Below are 19,954 nucleotides of genomic sequence, written 5' to 3'. Positions count from 1 at the left end.
AAATCCAGGTGCAGTGGCCTGTGCTGGGGTGGCATGTGAGGTGGCAGGAGCCCTGTTGGTCCCTGGTCAGACAGGCAAAACTAAGGTGGAGAGTGATAGAAGCTAACACCTGATTATGACATTTGGCTTCTACACGTGTATGCCATAAGTATATATCACACACATAGACACACACACACACACACACACACACACACACACACACAGTGCACATCTTACCTGGCAAATTCTTTGCTGATTTGGAGCCTGCACTGCTGGCCTCAGGATTTGGGAGGAATACAGGTGCCCTGAGATGGTAGTCAGAGATAGGAGTGTGTCCGTCTCCTGGGTACAGGGCCTGAAAGACTCTGTAACTTTCTTGACTTCAACTGCTGAGTTTGCATGCCAAGTGCTACAAACATCCTTTGCCAACAGCCCCAGAAGTGCACATCCCCTATGGCATGGACACTGCAGACCTCAGTCCTATGCCCAGGGCTTGTGCTATTTGTAGCAAAGTAAGACTAAGCCCTACTTAGGACTCCGCCTAAACCTTACTGCTTACTAGTGGTATTACTGGCCTCTCCAAGTTCATGAAGTGTCCCTCAGGCCTTCTCAAGTAAAGAAGCTCAAGGATGGGTCACCTAGGTAACTAGGGATGCAGGGCTGGAGGGTACATGCACCATGGCTACCCAAAGTATTCGTCAACTACTGGTGTCTCTGAGGCTGGCTCTGGCTGTCCTGTGCTGGGGAGAGGCAGCTTGTGGGAGCCTGGGAAACAGCCTTGCTTAGCTCTAGTCAGCAGCTAGCCTGGACGGGGTCATATGCCTGCTCTCTAACCACTCCAGCATTCACTGTTTGCTGGCCCACCTTGCGCGGGCACTTAGGCTCATCTCTGTACTGACTGTTGGACACATTGTACAAAGTGGCATCCAGCACTCCCCATGGGCAGCAGGGACCCTCTTGGGAGTAGGTGGCCTGAACCTGTCTCACCTAGAGGCCGCCTTCACCCAGCAGCAGCTGGCTCCCAGGTCTGTCTTTCCTTGCTGTTTTTCCCACTGTGCCTCCCAGCGCCCAGGCCTTCATTTTTCCCACTTCCCTCACATTGGCCCTATACTTTGAGGCATAAGACCTGACTAGCTCCAGCCAGCCTCTGCCCTCTCTAAGCATCCTTCCCAAGTCATGGAGCGAGGGACCAGGGCTTGCCTCTGAACCTTCACTCTCTATCTATCCCTCACTTAGATGAGCAGTAAGTCCCTCTAGAAACTGGGGCTCTAAGACATCACAGAAGCCCCTGCAACCTTGGGTGCAGCTGACCAGTCAGGTACCCAGAATGATGGATGAGAGAAAGCATCTATGGGAAAAATGGTCAACCCTCTTTTAAATACTCCAAGGGAAACAGTGTTATGATGCATGCCTGTAATTCCACTCAGGAAGTGGAAACAGGAAGAGCAGAAGTTCAAGGTTATCCTCAGCTACCTAGTAAGTTTGAGGTTATCTTGAGCTACAGGAAACCCTGTCTTAAAAAAAGACAAGTTCCAGGGGGAAGAGCTGACTGCAGGGGACACGTCTGTCTGCAGTCCCTGCTGCTCAGGAAGCTAAGGCAAAAGATTGCTGAGCCCAGAACTCAAACTCAAAACTTTGGAGCACACAAAGTAAGAGGTTGGCTGAGAAGAGACTGAGAATGCTGTAGTCACCAGAGTCCTGTGCAGGTGGCCCGGATCTGACCAGACCTGGCTTGTGGCCATACCTCCTGGCCCTGTGTCCCTAGTGTGCCCCCCAACATGTGGGCTGGCCAGCAGCCACCTGCGTGCCTGGGCTCAGCAGCCGGATGTTGGCCAACACATCGTTAGTTCCTTTTTCATCAAAAGAGGAAACCCCTAGAAGGGACTCAGGGGGCTCTGAAGTGGCTCACTGAGGGTAGCCTGTCACCCAAGCCGGGTCCCTGGTCGGGGTGGCTCAGAGCATGTAGCTCTCTCCTTGAAACGCAACCCTGTTCATCACCTTGGTGCTCTGCATCCACTGCAAGACAGTACCAGCATCTTGATTTGTTGTCAGTTTAAGATTGACAGGAGATTGGTTATGGTGGCTAACACCTTTTAATTCCAGTATCTCTGTGAGTTCAAGGTTGCCCTGTGCTACATAGGAAATTCCAGGCCCTAGCCAGGGCTACACAGTTAGACTTTGTCTCAAAACACAGAAACAAACAGGAAACAAAAACCTACTTGGAGGGGGCCCTATAGCAATTTCATGAGTGCCTCTCCAAGCTAAGGCCATGTCATGCATACCCTCCTGCTAACCATGGCTCCATTCTCGTACCCACCACACCGATGAAAGACAGAGAACTGAGCAGCGATGGGACACACTAGCAGCGTCCCTCAGCTCTCCAGCGCCCTAAAAGCCCTCCAGGTGCTAAAGTCAGTGCTAAGTACTGCAGGCCCACCTGTCCCAAATCCTCATCTGGTCTGGAAGACAGTAAGTGCCCAGGACCCAGGAGTAAGCGTGGTCTGTGGCTGATTGGGTTTGTGGCTAGGGGACCTTGGCAGGGGCCCTCGAGCCATCTGCAAAGGGGAGATGGCCCAGCCTGCAGGTGCTGACCCAGCAGGATCTAGAAATAATGACACCACCCAAATCATCAGCTTGGGTTACGCAAGATGCAGAATCATTTCTGGGCACCAACATCATGTGGCCCTGGGTCCCCACTGACCTGGGTACATCTTACTCAGCACTCCATCACATCCCACCCTCTCTACTGCAGAACCTCCTCCACTGTCCCCTTCACCTCAAACTCCCTGTGTTGGGAAGGCTCCTCCATCCTGGGCAAACACACCCCCCCCCCAGCTCTTTGCCTCCTGGGATCACTGCCCAAAGAGGAGACCCTATTTTCACTTGAGTGTTCAAGACAGCCCCCAGGAGTCAGTGGCATCTTACCCAGGACCCACAGGATGCGTGGAGGATGGATGACAAGGGGTGGCCACAGAGGGAATGGCTCACTCCATATACAGGAACCTCTTGCACTGTGTTGTGCTGGCTCGTGACCCCAGCTGTCCTGTTTTGCAAGGGGCATCAGTGAACGAGTGGCCAGCGGTGCCCCTTGCTCCTTGTGGCCACTCACATACCTGGTGAGAAGGTGGCTGGGGGGAAGGCCAGGGTCGAAGGGGGATACTAAGGTCCAGGCAAGGAGTTCCCTGAATGTCTCCTTCATGGGATTCAGCTTAAGAGAAAAGTCCTGGGGCTGGAGAGATGGCTCAGTGGTTAAGAGCCCTGTCTGCTCTTCCAAAGGTCCTGAGTTCAATTCCCAGCAACCACATGGTGGCTCATAACCACCTATACAGAGATCTGGTGCCCTCTTCCGGCATGTGAGCTCACAGTGCAGGCAGAACATTGTGTAAATAATAAATAAATAAATCTTAAAAAAAAAAAAAAAGAGAGAGAGAAAAGTCCTTTGGAGAACCAGCCCAGCCAAAGGCAGCAGCTAAAGTTCAGGATGTTGAAAACCTCAGGCACAGGCTTTGAGTCTAGCTTCGGAACGAGGCTCAAGCGGCTGGGACACTCTTGGAGAGGAATCCAGGATCAGCCTATGTCTAGGGGCTGGCAGGCTCAGGGACTTCAGGGTAGGGCCCTAGAGTCATGGGTAGAAGGAGAAAGTCAGAAATTCTGGGAGGCTGAGCAGGCCTACATTATGCTGGTCCCCGCCAGTGCAGCCTAGAGGACCAGGCCTTGCAAGCCTTTGAGGCATCTCTAAGGAAGGCATCTGCAGTGGTGTCAAATGTGGAGCAGCCCAGCACCTTCCCAACATCCATCCTAGGCATTCTGAGCCCTTGGCTGACAGAAGCTAGGATTTCAGTGACCCTTGAGACTCTTCTTCACTTTTGAGGGCCAAGTAGAGACAGTCCACACAATCCACACAAGTGTGTGCCATCTCTACCCAGGTGTCTGTCCCCTTAACTATGTCATGTATTGGAAAACCCTTTAACAAAGTGGTCAGTTCATGCAACACTCTCTGGCCCTGGTCCTTCAGCAGGGGCTTATCTGTGGAGCTGTGCGCGTAAGGGGGTGCCTAGAGTGGAGCTCTGTGATTAGAGGGGTACAGAGTGAGGTCTGGAAACTTGTAAGTACATCCCTGGTCCTGCACTTCTGAGGTGGGGCAGTCAGAGTCCTCAAAGCCGCTCGTTCTCACTGGGCACAGTGGGAAGGCACTGAGGAAACAGCCTTCCTTTACCCTTGTGTGCAGTTCTCCAGTAGGCTGTGCCCACGACACCCACAGGACACTAGCCTAAGGCCCCGGGTGAGCCAGTCAGCAGGGTGGCTACCAGAACCCTCTCCTTGTGTTTGGTGCTCCATGAGCCAGAGACTTGAGTGGAATCCCAATACCATGCCCACCTCCTCTCACGTTTGGGTCATCACAGTGTGAGCCTGCCTGGGTACTTTCCAACACATAGCACGTGTGACCCCGGAAACTCAGTGGAAAACACAGACTCATGATGACTTTGTGAACTGGCAGTGTTGTGTTTCCTCAAAAAAGGCTGGTGTGGAGGAACTGGCTCAGGAGACACTCAAAAACAAACCCTTCAGGCACCATGAGCTGGGCCTAACAGACATGCTGGCCGAAACCCATCAGGTGTCCTGACTCATAACCTGGGTTTGGGGTCTTATATGAATGAGTGTGCATGCAAACGGCCCTGTGCATGTGCACATATGACATACATGTGAGTGGACATGTACACATATACAGCATGAGCATGTCTGTACAGACTACTGTGCACATGTATGTAAGTTTGTATGCATGCTGCCATCCGGGACTACCTTCTGCCCCAAACCACCGCCATCTTCAGTAGTTTGACTGCAACTGCTCACAAAAGCTCACACAGCTGGGCTTGTCCACTGTTGACTTTGCTCATAGAAGGAAGGGGTGGGAAGAGTCATTGTGCCCGCCCATGAGTATACAGCCACACCTCCAATCATATGTATGCAATTGTGCCAACTGCGCACGCCTGCAGGATCTAGGGGACAGCCTTGAGCATAAATGTGGGGAAGGAAGTGCCATCTGCGTGTTCATGGGGGGGGGGTATCTATGCTGGGTGCAGGACTTCCAGTGTAGCTGTTTAATGCCCCCCTTATGCTTCTGCCCATAATCCCTCACCCACCCCCTGTAAATAGTCCACTCAACCCGTTAGCCCTCCAGAGTGAACTTTGGTAGAATCCTACCTTGGTTTGTTTCGGGGACCTCAGGAGGAGCACTTGGTGTTGTTTGTATCTCCTTCAAGAACAGAACCTTAGTGATGACGTGGTCAAAGGTGTGCATTGCACTAATGAGGTGAGAACAGCCCACTGTGGTATGGAGGAAGGGCATAGCCTCATGTTGGCCTCTTTTCTGCTGTGTGGCCTTGGCTCTGGCCTGTTTCCTCATCTGTAAGATGAGGGTAGTTGGGGGATCCCAGGCATGGAGTAGCTAGCAGTGGAGGGCTAGAGGGTGTCCACGCACCCCAGCCCCAGGCAGTGTAATTCACACAGCAGAAGGTAGGGGCAAGGTGGAGAGGAGGGGTGAGAGGTGGGAGGCAAAGGCAGAGCAGCCAGCTTTGTGTGTTCACCCTCCTGCCACCACATCCATCTGACCTTTCCAGGACAGATCCCGAGACAGGATGGATAGAGTTCCTCAGACAAGGGACTAGACAGACAGGGACCCTGCATCTAGGAGGCATGAACAGCTGGATGAGGTCCCAGAAAGGCTTGGGAAGAACCAGTGCGGAGGACCTCAAAACTACCATGACTTTTTTCATCTCTTAAGGATCCTGACTGTTCTATGAACTGCTTGTTCTACCCAGATGCCCTTCTACTTGGATCCGTGGCAAACACTGTGTTTCTTATGATGTCGTGCACAGCCGAGGCCTGGTCTCAGCCACACCCAGCCTATTCAGGGCAGCACTGACTCCATGCCTACACTTGATATTGGATAGGATCTGGATTCAAGGGCCCGGCTCCATTAGGACTTTAGTTTCCAGGGCATAGTGGCTGAACAGGGCATGGGGGAGCTCAGACTTGATGACAGGACAGTGACCAGCAGACAGAGGACCCAGAGAGCAAGATGGGACTACAAGGCTTCCTTCGTTACAGGAAGGGAATACAAGGACAAGATGGACTGGGCTCAGACATAGCCATCTCCTTTTGTCCTGACTGGGTAGCAATGCCAATGGCTCACTTCCTTATTGGAAAAGTAAGGACAAAGGTACACATTTTCTGAGGCTTTCAAGAGAACTACTATTTCTGAGTGTTGGTCCTCCCAGATTCGTCACCTATTGCTATCCTAACAACCAGTGGCGAGGCCTGGGATTCAATCAGCAACAGGGAGGGACTGCCGTTATCCCCTCCCTTGGCCTGTGCGCTTGAGCAGGACCAGGTGATGGAGCAACCAAGGACACCCAGGCAGGAAGAACCAGGAAGTCTAAGATACAGCAGGAGAGGGGACTAGGGCATGTATCTGGTAAAGGGGGTGGGGATGGTGTGGGGTATGTGATAAGGGGGTGGGGATGGTGTGGGGTATGTGGTAACCAAGTGGGGTTATGTAGGGTATATGGTAAAGGGGTGGGGATGGTGTGGCCTGTCTTGAGAAGATGATGGTGTCTAATAAGAAGAGAATGGAATGCTGTGGGTACCTGAGAAGGATGTCCCTGGGACAAGGCTAGACTCAAAGCCAAGAGCACCTAGGCCAGTCCTAGGTGAGCAGTCATTGTTAAAACATTAACTAACACGCAGAAACAGACATGCAGAGAGACACATACACACTGACACATACATATTGACACACACACACACACACAGACACACAAGAGACACACAAAGAGTCAGAGACAGACAGACAGACAGACACACGCACACACACACACCCTCAACTCAAGAAGACATGACACAGAGAGAGTGCTTGGACATTTAATATTAAGCACCTTGAACAGCGAAGGTGATGTGTTCTCGTAGAAATTATAAATAATGAAAAAGAAGTATTTAGAAAAAGAAGTACAAGCCCCACAACAGGTGGCCAGGGGATTCTTTGGTTAAGTAGCAGGTAAGGCCCAGGGTCTGGGTTCATCAGAGCCCTCCGAGGTCATCTGCCAGGAAGGCCAGCAGGTAGCGGCTGACATGCCTGTCAATGATGACGGGTGAGAAGGCAAGGATGCGACGGGTCCCAGGCAGCACTTTGGGGTCTGGAAGACAACGGGGAGAGAACTAGTAATCCAAGGAGAAGCCATGAAGGGGAACTCTGTCCCAGCTCCTCTGAGGTGAAGCAGGCTGGCCAATGGCTCTGCTCTTACCCCCTACTCACACATGGTCTTCGCATTTGGGTTCAAGGACCAGAACAGGCTATGAGCCCAGAGCCCATTACCCTCAGTACAAGGCTGTTTAAGCCTATACCTGGCCTTATCCCCAAAGGCCTTCCCACATAACAAGCTCAGGCATCACAGGACAGGAGAGTTAGAGCAGGCAAGGCTGGCTGCAAACTGCAGGCTTCCATGGGGTTGGGCTTGTAAAGCCTCTAAGGCCTCCCCACAGGAAGGGCTCTCTGATTGTCAATTCTGCTGGCTTCTTGCTACACTGTCACCCTCCAATTCCCATGTCTGCTTAGGGGCTTGGGGGAAGCCTGTACTCACCTGGCGGGCAGCAGTAGAGGAGGAGTGCCAGGCCAGCTGCCAAGCCTAAGCCTGCCAGGAAGCTCATGGGTCCTGGGGAGAAAGAAATGTGAGTGAGCTGGTGAGCACTAAGAGGGACCTGTCCCCTAAAAGAAAGCCCAGTGTGGGATGGAGAAGCCCCTGGGACACAGACAGAGCCCTGAGGGAAAGGGAAAAAGAGAGAGGAGGTGGCGGGGCCGTTACCCCTGTCACTCAGTTCGCGGCTCTCGCTGACCCAGTCCAGCTCTCTGCAATCTGAGTTCTCTGGAAACAAAATTACAAATGATGGTTAGTGGAGGGCTGAGCTGAGAGTGGGGTTGTCCCCCAGGGAACCTCAAGGCAGCCTTTGTCTCCTGAAGGTAACAGGCTTGCTCATATTTCTTCATGGTCACTGTCCTGGGTACCCTCAGCAGGCCTAGCTGGTGATGTAGTGAAGTCAGCTTTCCAGAGAAACTGCATAAATTTGGGTTGTCTTTGGCCCAGTTTCTGTGACATCATAGGTGTAGAGTAGCGAGTACCTTCTTTGCCACAAGTCATTAAATGCAGGACAAATTTACACTATCAAGAGCCAGCTGCTGGCATTGTAGAGGCTGCCACAACAGATGCACAGGCCAGAGCTTTCCCCCAGACTTCTCCAGGAGGTTAGCAGGCAGATGACGTGCCATACAGGCCCTGGGGCACCTGGGAACCACAAAAGGTGCTTTACTTCCAGTAGAGATGTGGTTTGGCTCCAGCTGGGTTCTAAAGGACCCAGTGACCTGCTTGCGGTAGAGATGAGAGGGGGGAGCCTGTTCACTCTGTCCTCAAGTCTCCACACTGTGTCATGTGAGGTCTGGAAAAAAAGACTCTAGGATTTCAGAGAACCAGTCTAGAGTCCAAGCTGAACTCATGGGCAGAGTCACCCCATCTTTCTAGTCTGGAGCAGCAGCATTTTCCCCTCAGGTCCTCAAGCAGAGAACTCTGGAACTGAGCAGGGCACACTGGCCCAGCAGTGAATATCCAGGTCCCAGCAGCTCCAGTGATCTGCCCCACTCCCTCAAACCTTTGGGACCCACATATTACCTGGGGCTTTGAGATCGCCTTGTCTCTCACCTACCACCCACACCTACACCCAAGGATGCGCTGTAAAGCCCCTCACGTGAATAGACTAGAGGATACAAAAGGCAGACACAGACTTGGGGTCCGTCTACAGTGGGCTTGCTAACTCTGCTGGGGTGGCCGAAGGAGCAGCACAGAGAGGTGAGAATGAAGCTGCTATAAACTTGAAGACGAAGACGCAGCCATAGTTAACAAGGGAAGGCAGACCTAATGCGAGGAACAGCGACTTCCGGTGAAAAGTGGCACGGGGAGGGGAATGTCAGAGAAGAGGGAGGGGAGAGACAGACTGGCATGTCAGCGTGTGCTATTCTCCCTGGGTGATCGTGGAGGAGGGATGGGGATGCTGCAGGTAGGAATATGGGGGCGGGACTTACGAGGAGTGGAGCGGCTGGGCAGGTGGCTGTGGAGGGGCTGGGCATGGATGTACAGTGCTCGGTAGAATTCCTGACAGGGCCGCTCCCCACGCTGCTGTAGGTGGCTCAGGAGGTCACAGAGCCGCACACGCAGGGATGCCTTGGGGTTCCGGAACTGGGGGCAGAAGAAAGGGGGTAGGCTGGAGGGGGCAGCAGAGAGGCAGGTGCTCAGGACCCCAGCCTCAGTGCCACAGGCTGATTCAGAGCCCTCACAATGCCTCATACCACCCGTGTGGCACCGAACCCTGGAACAGTTACTTGCAGGCTAAGTCTTGGCTAATATTTGTGTTGTCAGTTCAACGGACTGGGAGAGGTCATCAAGAAAGCAAGGTGTGGGGGACATCACCCTAAGTGATGAGACTTTAGTAGTTCCTCCCCACGAGGCCTCTGGGGCTGTTTCTGTAACAAGACAAGAATCTCAAGTGCTGAGGTTGTTACAGAGAAGGAATGGTGGCATACGTGACCGTCGCTATTCTTTTTCAGCTTGTAGGAACACTGAGTCTGACAACTCAAAAGCTAGTTAAGAACAGTTTCTTCTGATGTGGTTGGGAAGGTCAGTGGACAGACCACTTGGCACCCAGCCCAGAACTAGGAGGCTGTGGTCTGGTGCTGCCGCCTGGTGGCTATAGCTGAAAATTGACCTGAGATAACAGGAGCCTGCAGGGCTGTGAGAAGGGCTCCGCCCCCTTGAGGGTATAAAAGTCTGAAGCTCTTGTACTACAATGAGACGAATTTGGGCCTTTAAAAATCCCTGTGTGATTCACACTGTAATGTTTGAGTTGACAGACAACCCAAGTTCACCTGGCGTCTCTCTCCGCCCAACTCTGCCTGCCTTGAGACAACCTCCCAGAAAGGAAATCATCTGTGGTTACCCAAAAGGGGTGAACAGGAGCAGGGTATGGAATGGACCCCCAAAAGTCTAGTGGGTCTCTGGCACTCACTGTCCTAGCCTGTTCCTCCAGTCTTGGTGACACTGCCAGAGACATGTGCTGAAACTTGGGGAGGGCCAGGCCCAACTCTCATCCCTTCTCCCTCAAAACTGGGGCTTCCTTCTCAGGGTCCCCTTCTTCAGGCCTGAAGAGATTAGACAGGATTAGCCCTTGTGACACAAAGCCCAAGGATGACATCTGAAATTCCATAACCAGCAGAGCCGTTATGGTGTCTGTAGCTGTGAGGCCTGAGGAACAAGGCCTTGGGAGTCCACTTCATGAAATGGGGTGATGAGTTCAGCTATTTGTAGGGATGTGGGTAAGAACCAGGGATGATCCAGAAAGCGTGTGCTTGGCAACTCGTCACCTGGCTCAGGGGGGCCAGGCTACAGCCGAGCCCCCGGACCAAGTGGGATGGCTTGCCTATTTCACAGATGGGGCGCTGAGGCTCCCAGTGGGACCAGCTCCCCTGAAGGCCACCTAGCAGGGCAGAGTAGGCTTGGATGTGGGTGGGGTCAGCCTCCACTGCTCACTTAGTACAGGCTGGGCCTTTTGGCCTTACAAACACATGAAGAATGAAGAGGAGGAAAAAACAGGGAGTCATCACTTACTTTGTGGACCCAGAGTGACAGTAGGTCCAGACAGTAGGTGGTGTGTGTGTGTGTGTGTGTGTGTGTGTGTGTGTGTGTGTGTGTGTGTACGCTCACCCATGTGGGTGTATGCAGAGGCCAGAGGGTGATGTCAGATGCACCTTACTTTTTTGAGACAGAGTCTCGCACTGAACCTGGCATTCCCCGTTTTGGCCAGCAAGCCCCTGGCCTCTATCTACCTGTCTCTATGTCTGTTGGGGTTATAGGTTCGGGGACCCAAATTCAAGTCCTCATGTTCACACAAGAAGCGTTTTACAACCTAGCCATATGCCCAGCTCCAGGTTCAGGTTTGTGAGCCCTCCTTCCTCGCTGTCCCCCGCCCCACTATGCTTTTTATGTTGTTATGTGTTGACATGTTGTAATGGATAATTTTATATCAACTTGACACAGGTTAGAGTCATCTGAGAAGGAACCACATTTGAGAAAATGCCCAGTAAGATTAGGCTGTAAACCAACCTGTAGAGCATTAATGTGGGAGGGCCCAGCCCACGGTGGGTGGGGCCATCCCTAGGCTGGTGGTCCTGGGTTCCATAAGAAAGCAGGCTGAGCAAGCCATGAGGAGCAATCCCGTAAGCAGCACCCTCCATGCCTCTGCCTCAGCTCCTGCCTGCAGGTTCCTGCCCTGCTTCAGTTCCTGTCCTGTCTCCTTCAGTGACAAATTACGGATGTGGAAACATAAGTCAAATAAAACTGTTCCTCCCCAAATGGTGTTTATCACAGCGACAGCAGCCCTAATGAAGACACTACATATCACCTCCTGAAAATTCTGGAAGGGAACAGCAGCCACTAGAACATCTGAAGGGACTGAGGCATAAAGAGCTGATGACCTGAATCCACAGGATCGGCCCAAGCCCAGGTGGCTGCTGTGAGGTCCTAAAGGGCCTGCTGTGCCATTCCTGGGAAAAGCAACTCAGGGCCTGTGCCCATTCTCCCAGCTCAGAGAGGGGAGGTGCCCAAGAGGTGCCCTGGTCCAGCTCACCCCTCAGCACCTTTTCTGCCTCCTTGTTGGTAAGGACTTGTGGGTAGTAGCGGTTCAGCTGGAGGATGATCCTGTCCACCTGGTGCTCACTCAGGCGACCCTGTCCTGTCAGGAAAGGTGTGTCTTGTACCAGCCGGTCACAGTAGGTCTGATCTAGAACACATGGGGATAGCAAGAGGGTGAGCCAGCACCGCCTCACAAGGGACCAAAGATGGCACCCTTAGGGGTCACACCTGATGGAAGGGCAACAGTCTCTCTGGAGGGTGCACCTGCAACTTTCATGTTAACCACAAAGAAGATAGCTATAAAACATACACAAAATAAATAAGAGAATCAAATGCTACCACAAAGAAATTTAACTGAATACAAAAGAAATCAGGAAAGGAAGAAACAAGGTCTGAAAAGGCTAAAACATCTACAAAACACAAATGGCAGAGGTAAAATTTTTCTTTTCAACAACTACTTTAAATGTAAATAGGTTAAACTTTCTACTCAAAAGACAAAGATTGGTAGAACGGCCTTAGGAATATATGATCCAACTAAATACTGACAAGATGCTCAGTAAAGGGCTAAGGCACAGATAGGCTGAAAGTGAAAGGAGGAAAAAAGACATTTGACTTAGGTGTGTCCAACGTTTTGACATTTGAATATGGGAAGTTGTCATGCACAAACATTATGTTCAAAAACAATCTCATAATGCTTTAAGTAAGTTTATGATTTTGTGTTGGGCCACATTCACAGCTGTCCTCAGTCACGTCCACCCATATGTGGTGCATAGGTGTAAGTTGGACACACTTAATTGTAAACAGAAACCAAAACAGAGCAGGAATGGCTGTATTAGTATTAGAAAAGAGACTTTAAGTCAAAACTGGTACAAGAGATTAAAAACTATGTTAATAAAAGGTTAATTCATCAGGAATATGGAACAACTGTACACACATAAGCACTAAGTATCACAGCACAAATATGAGGAAATATTGGTGGACATGAAGGGAGAAACAGGCAGCTCTGTAACATTCACAGACGTTAACCACCACTTTAAACAATGGACCAGACTAGCAGATAAAAGATCAATAAGGAAATGGAAGACTTGAACAATACTGTAAACTGTACCTCAAAGACATGCACAGAAAACACCACCCGTACTCTAAGTCACAAAACAAGCAGATCCTAGGCCACACAGAAAGTCTGAATATATTCAAAAGCATTTAAAACAGAGGCTCTTTTCTGGTCATGTGACATGAAGCTAGAGACCAATACCACCAGAGTTCACACATCTCTGAGAATTAAACAATTAATAGGTCAAAATGAAACCATAAAACAACCTGAAAACAGCTTTGAGACAAATGAGAAACAAACACCAAAACGCAAGGGCCAGAGCAAGCACATCTCTGGGAGGGAGAAGGGACATCCACATGTCCCTTTAAAAATGTCCGGTGTACATTTATAAGAGCAAGCTTGGGCCAGGGGTGGTACACACTTTAATCCAACCACTCCCCAGGCAGAGCGGTAGATTTCCATGGGCTTGAGGCCACCTTAATCTACCTCGAGAGCTTGGACTAACTGGAATTACATAGTTCATAGTGAAACCTTGCCTCAAAAAGAAGCTAAAATTCATGGTCTAACACTACACCTCACCAACCGTTAAAAAGACAAGCAAGTTGCAAGGGCAGCAGGGAGAAAAACTAGGAAAGTCAAACAAAAGCCAAAAGAAGAAGGGGAAAGCAGATTAGGGTGAAGATCATCGAGAGAAGAGAACATTTATAGAAGGGAAACATCCACAAAACCACAGTTTATTCACTGAAAGGTCAAGAATTCAATGGACATTTAGCTAGACTGACAAAAACGAGTCCCATTACTAACATCAGGAATGACAACAGGATGGCAGGTGATGTGCAGTTGTAGTTTTAGCATTATGGAACGTTGAGGCAGGAGGATTATGAGTTCTAGGCTAAATAATGTGAGACCAAAAAACCAAAAATGAGACAAACAAAAAGAGGCCATGAAGAGGATGGCTCAGTTGGGCTTGGAGCTGTGCACAGGTATGGGGACCGGGGTTAAATTCCTCGGAATTCCAATAAACCCGGGAGTGTGGGCATACACCTGTAATTCCAGCACTGAGGAAGTGGGGACAGGCAAATCTCTTGAGCTCACTAGACAGGGGGCCTAGCTGAACTGGGGAACTCTTGGGATCCTGCCTCAAAAGCTATGGTGGAGACAGGGGAATCACCAGCAGCTCATGGGGCATCTAGCCTGTCACACATAGCAGTGTACAGAAGAGACTCTGTCTTTAAAAAGGGAGAAGGTAGCAGGGCATGGTGGCATGCTGCTTTAATCCCAGAGAGGCAGAGGCAGGCAGATCTCTGTGAGTTCGAGGCCAGCCTGGTCTACAGTGAGTCCAGGTCAGGCAAGGCCACACAGAGAACCTTGTCTCAGAAGGGGAAAAAAGTAGGTGAAGACAATGGACTTCTCTATGTGTTTGTGATACGAATGTGCGCTCTCTCTCTCTCTCTCTCTCTCTCTCTCTCTCTCACACACACACACACACACACACACACACACACACACACACACCATAAGATGTGGGAGTAAAGATAATCTATCCTGAGACAGAAGCTTACTCCAACCTCAATGCCTGCTTGGGCAACTTAGTGAGGCCTTATGTCAAAATAAAAAATGGTGAAGATACAATTCAGTGGTAGACAGCTTGCCTAGCACACACAAGGTCTTGGGGTCAGTCTTCAGCACTGCAAAAGATAAACAAATGAGCAACATGGAATGGTATGGAGGAGCTGTAAACCCACATTACTAAGTGAAAGAGCTTGTCTGAAAAGCCCCTCAACTTGAGAGATGGCCCAGAGGTTAAGAACACTGTCTGAGAGGGTCCTAGAAACCTACAAGTAGAACATTATGATAGGCAGATTTGGGCCCAGGGTTCCCGCTCAAACTAAGGCACCAGCCAAGGACAATACAGGTGGTAAACCTTAAACCCCTACCCAGATCTAGACAATGGACAGAACACACTCCACAGTAGAGTGGAGAGTGGCATATGACTTTCTCACATACTCTGGTGCCTCACCTTTGACCATGTCCCCTGGAGGGGGAGACCTGGTGGCACTCAGAGGAAGGACAGCAGGTTACCAAGAAGAGACTTGATACCCTATGAGCATATACAGGAGGAGGTAATCCCCCTCAGGAACAGTCATAGGGGAGGGGAATAAGGGGAAAATGGGAGGGAGGGAAGAATGGGGGGATACAAGGGATGGGATAACCATTGAGATGTAACAAGAATAAATTAATAAAGGAGAAAAAATGCAAAAAAAAAAAAAAAGAACACTGTCTGTTCTTCCAAAGGTCCTGAGTTCAATTCCCACCAACCGTGTAGTGGCTCACAACCACAACCACGTATAACGAGATCTGGTCCCCTCTACTGGCATGCAGGCACACATGGAGGCAGAATACTGTATAAATAATAAATTTTTAAAATTAAAAAAAAAAGCCCACTACTTATGGCTCTAATTACGCCACACTGCAGAAAATAAGAGCAGTGCTTGCCAGGCATGAGGAGGGAGGGAGGGAGGATGAGTAAGCAGGGCACATGGGAGTTTTGGGCAGTGAAGCTATTCTGTGTGCTGGCAGAAAGCATTTGTCAAAGCCACAGAATGTCCAACACAAGGCGGGAATGCCAATGCGGAGTCTAGGCTTCAGCCAATAATAACAAATTGATACAAAATAGTAATGACGTGAGGGAGGGAAGGATGGTCCATTTGTTCAATCATCAGTCAACTGTCCTCCTAAACAAAGCCCAGAGCTGGGCAGTATATACCCGTAGTCCTAGCTATTGGAGAAAGTGAGGCATCAGGGGCAGCAAGGAAAGACTTTGGCTCAAAAGAAATGAATCAAATAAGTAAAGTAAATTTATTTGGAAAATCCCACTGTTGATGTGTGTGGAAAATCTGGGGCAGGAGGAGGGAGTCATGGAAACGTAGAGCAAGCCTGAGTTGGGATAGACTATTTGAGAAAAAGCCCAAAGGATCTCTCTGAGTCACAGGACCATCCAGATACTGCCTTGCTAATGCTTGCACAGGTGCAGGCATTTGTCATAGTGTATGCAGGTGTTCTTTAAAAGCAAGTGCAGAGGGCCCGGCATGGTGGCGCACGCCTTTAAGCCCAGCACTCGGGAGGCAGAGGTAGGTGGATCGATGTGAGTCCAAGGCCAGCCAGGTCTACAAAGTGAGTCCAGGACAGCCAAGGCTACACAGAGAAAACCTGTCTCAAAAAGGAAAAAAAAAAAAAAAGCAAGTGCAGAGCTGGGCTGTGGTGGTGGCTTATGCCTTTAATGCCAGTACTAGGGAAGAGGAGGTAGACAGATCTCTGTTTGTTCGAGGCTAGCTTGGTCTATGAAGTGAGTCCAGATAAACAAACAGAGAGACCCTGTCTGGAAACAAACAAACAAGAACAACAACAACAAAAGCAAGTGCAGGGGCTAGAGAGGTGGCTCAGTAGTTACGAGCACCTGTAGCTCTAAAGAGAACATGGTGGCTCACAATGGGCTATAGCTCCATTTCCTGGGCATCTGATAGCTTCTTCTTCTTGGCACCAGGCACACATGTGCTGCACATACATTCATGTATGCAAAATACTCATAGGCAGAAAATAAATCTAACACCAGTGTATCTGCTTGCAACTGGATTAGGGAGGTTGGGTTTTTATGGAATAGGGTCACCATGTCAGGAAAAGTGGGCACTGTCTCTGCCTTCATGCCTGGGTATGGAATGAACAGGCTACCTTCCTCACATCTTAGTTCCCCTGCTACTTCCTCTGGGATGGTCTGTCTGCTGCTGCCTGCACTCTCCCACCGCAGAAGGTGACAATCCTGCTCAACCCAGATGGGCACAGCCTATCAGTGCGCCCACCCTATGCTTGGAGGTGTCTTTCAGGAGCTCAGAGTGTAACAGTGGGAGTGCATCCACCAAAGACCCCATAAACACATTGTTGGCCCAGGAATCTACTCTCAGAGAATCGGGTCTGGGCTGTACTGGTTTAAAGCCATTGCTCCCCCAAGGCCCACACTTAGGCTCTTCAGCCATCACATCCCCATGTGAGGTCATCAGCATCACCTCATCATGGCAGCTGTGGACTGAGAATACTGGCCCAGCCCCTGACAGTGTGTGTAGAAGACACACTTACCAACAGCCCAGGGGCACCCAGTGACCTGCCACATTGCCAGGTGCCCCAGTGCCTGTAGCATCTCATTAGAGAGTTCAGATGAACACTGAGCCAACTCACAGAGCAGTCCACGGGTCAGACATTTTGTGGTTCCATTTATAATAACCTCCATCCTCCCACCAGCTCTGCAACGGCCCCACTTTCAGGGAGGAAAATGAAGGCACAGTAAGGTTATAAGACTGCCATCAGCCTGGAGGCAACATAGCCACAATGGGGCTGCCTGGTGATGACAGTCTGTTTCTGTCATCAACATCTGGATCACTGTGACTTCAGAGGTCTGCTCTCTTCCAGACAGGAAGCCCAGTCCAGCTGTCTTCACGTTGTACCAGTGTGTACAGGGCTGCACACACAGTAGGCACTCACTGAACAGCTCTCCAATGAGTGGGCTGCAGTCCAAGGTGCAAAGGCGAGGTCTGCTGGTGAACAGTGGCCAACGCCTCATAGTGCCCTCCTCCTACCCTGAGAGCCGCTAGCCAAGATGGGCCTCTGCTGCCCAGAAGCCATGACTCACAGGAGCCCTGTGAGTCACCTGCCACGGGTGGCCCAGCCCAGGGTTGAGGCCAGCAGCTTTAGAGCAGTCTACTTCCTGTGCTTCCTGTGGCTCTAAGCTCTGCTTGCAACCACATACAGGCAGCCATTGGGTATCACGGAGACTCAGGCAAGGCCCTGCCAGGATACCAGGCTCTGGTAAACAAGGCCAGGAATGTCTTCACTAGATAAAGGGAGTCGGATCACTGTGCAGAATCCATGAGCCTCTCCCTCCTCCCCAGCTGGTACCAGGAGCACAGCTCTATCACCTCATCTTGAACTTCTGCAGCCCAGACCTAAGTCCGCATCCTGGCACTTGGGGTGCTGAAGCACCTGGCTAACCTTCTGTCTGCAGCTCACAGCCATAGAATCATGACCCATGCAGTAGGCTGAGAAGACCTTGCTGATTCATGCCTGCTTGTTCTGCCCCCTTCCAAGAATTCACCAGTCACTCTCCTGGGGTCCGGAAGGTGGACATCAACTCCCCTCTGAATCTCTCCCAGGAGTTCTTGTTATAAGTACTTGGTTTGGCTAAGATCACTCACTCCATAGGCCACTACCGATTCTGTGAAGACACAATCTTCAGTGTTCTATAGCCACCAACACACACACACACACACACACACACACACACACACACATACAGAGAGAGAGAGGGAGGGACACAGACAGACAGACAGACAGACAGAGACACAGATGGGGGAGGGGCAGCAGACACCCCCACCCCTCCCAGCTAGCACACTAGGGCACTGAGCCAAGAAGAATGGACCTGTGTGTGGCCTCAGGACTGCCCATCCAACCTCCTCCGGCTTCTTTTTTTCAGTCTCCATCTCCCACCAGAAAAAAGTAAGGGTGGTGAGAAGTACAAAAACCACCAGCAAGTAGATGGCAGAGAGAAAAGAGCATCTTTGCCACAGTCAGAGCCTGGCTGTGTCCTCCCAGTTAGAGCCCACGCCTCCACCCACGCCCACTGCCTGGTGGCCTGGAGGTGGGACGCCTCATTCTCCACCGGCATCCTGTCTCTGCAATGGGCCCTTGGAGACCAACACAGCTGAGATCTGTCCCACACATCCTGAGGAACTTCCTGGAGGATCTGGGAAGCCAAAGGCAGGGCAGGGTCCAGGCATGAAAGCTGAGGCCAGGGCTCCCATTCTGCTCTTACCACTGGCCACGGAGTGGTCTGGGGTCACTTACCCAACCTAAGATTTTATCTCCCAAATTCCTACACAGACATGATAATATCTCTGACGTCCCCACACAGCCATTCTTAAACAAGCGAGCATATAAGGGACTCAAGCAGGGCTCTGTGCACAGTCAATAACTCAGAAATTGCAGCCTCAAACAAGAAGGTCCTGAAGGGATGACAAACGGGAAAGAGTGGTAGCTGGGGTCTCCTCTAGCCGCTTCTGGAAGTCACCAGGGTGCAGCCATGAGGTCTTATTTTTGTGCACCACCAATGCTGACTCCGGCTACTTCTGTGACTACCCCAACTCTCTGGGACATCCCTGGTGACCTCTGCCACATCAAACATAAGAGTGCATTAAGAGTGAGACTCCCAGAAAACAAAGTGTGGCCTCTGGAAGCCTCCACACTTTCCCAGGCTCTCCGTCAGCGGAGGTCCCTCACTAACTCATCCTCCTAGCATTCTTTTGCAGGGAAAACTCAGCACAGCAATGTCACTGTGTCCCGCTGGGATCAGGAATAAAGTGGGCGAGTCCCCAGGGCAAAGGGTTGGGCTTGGGCTACCAAGCCTGGTGAACAGAGATCCAGTTATCGACTCCGAATTCCCTAGACCCGTCTAGAGTAAGGGATATGGCTGGGGTTTCGAACACTCCCCGATCCCCAGCAAGCGGGAAGCATGGGCGTCTCTTTGGTACTACTTGCTGTCCAAGTTCGCAGCGCGGGTCCCGCCTACGCGGGGATGTGTGCAAATGCCGCTCTAGAGTCTCAGGCTGGCGATGAACACCATTTCCCTCTCTCAGATCCATCCCGCCACGAGGCACCGCCCGCTCCACAGGTGCAGTCGATGCAGCGAGGACGCTCACCTGCTGCTCTGCCTCCTTGGACCGCGACTGCCCCCCACTCCGCACCCGAGACCCCTGGCGCCCCGGGCCAGCCGCGCAGAGCCCGGGACACCCCGCCACCGCGCACCGCTATGCCCGGGTTGCAGGCGCCAGCTGACGCCAAGGTCACTCGGCTCCCGTCGCCCACCTGGCCCTGCGCCCACCTGTCATGGCGGAGGACACGGCGCCGCCCCGCTGTCCTAGGCTGTCCGCCGCCAGGCCCTACCCGACGACCGCCGCCTGCAGGCCCGGCCCTAAGCCCCGCCTCCTCCCTATAGGACCCGCCCAACGACGGCGACGGCGTCTCTAGCCCCAGCCCCTCCCTCCAGTTAGCCACGCCCCTCTCCGTTTGGAACTCTCGGGACACGTCCGCTGCGGGGCGGGCTGGGCTCTAAAACAAAGTTCCCTACTCTAAACCACGCCCCTCT

At 51.4% G+C, this 19,954-nt stretch overlaps 1 protein-coding gene across 2 annotated transcripts; it reads right to left on the bottom strand.

Annotated features, from left to right (window-relative positions):
- Window positions 1–6,889: 6,889 nt before the first annotated feature.
- CARD19 (caspase recruitment domain family member 19) lies at window positions 6,890–19,824 on the bottom strand. 2 transcript variants are annotated; one of them, XM_084794338.1, is made up of 6 exons: window positions 19,691–19,824; window positions 11,717–11,859; window positions 9,110–9,263; window positions 7,842–7,901; window positions 7,620–7,691; window positions 6,890–7,175 (listed from the first exon to the last, which is right to left on the bottom strand). In XM_084794338.1, exons 1-6 carry the CDS (start codon window positions 19,695–19,697, stop codon window positions 7,060–7,062), a joined length of 552 nt encoding a protein of 183 aa, XP_084650464.1. In that variant the 5' UTR covers window positions 19,698–19,824; the 3' UTR covers window positions 6,890–7,059. The 2 variants fall into 2 exon arrangements, with proteins under 2 accessions (XP_084650464.1, XP_084650465.1); XM_084794339.1 differs by lacking the exon at window positions 7,842–7,901.
- Between the last annotated feature and the right edge of the window lie 130 nt (window positions 19,825–19,954).

This window comes from Acomys minous (assembly GCF_964271855.1).
Source record: "Acomys minous genome assembly, chromosome: 9".
NCBI classification, from domain to species: domain Eukaryota; kingdom Metazoa; phylum Chordata; class Mammalia; order Rodentia; family Muridae; genus Acomys; species Acomys minous.
Note: the sequence above shows the minus strand (reverse complement) of the source record. Positions and strands in the feature narration are given on the sequence as shown.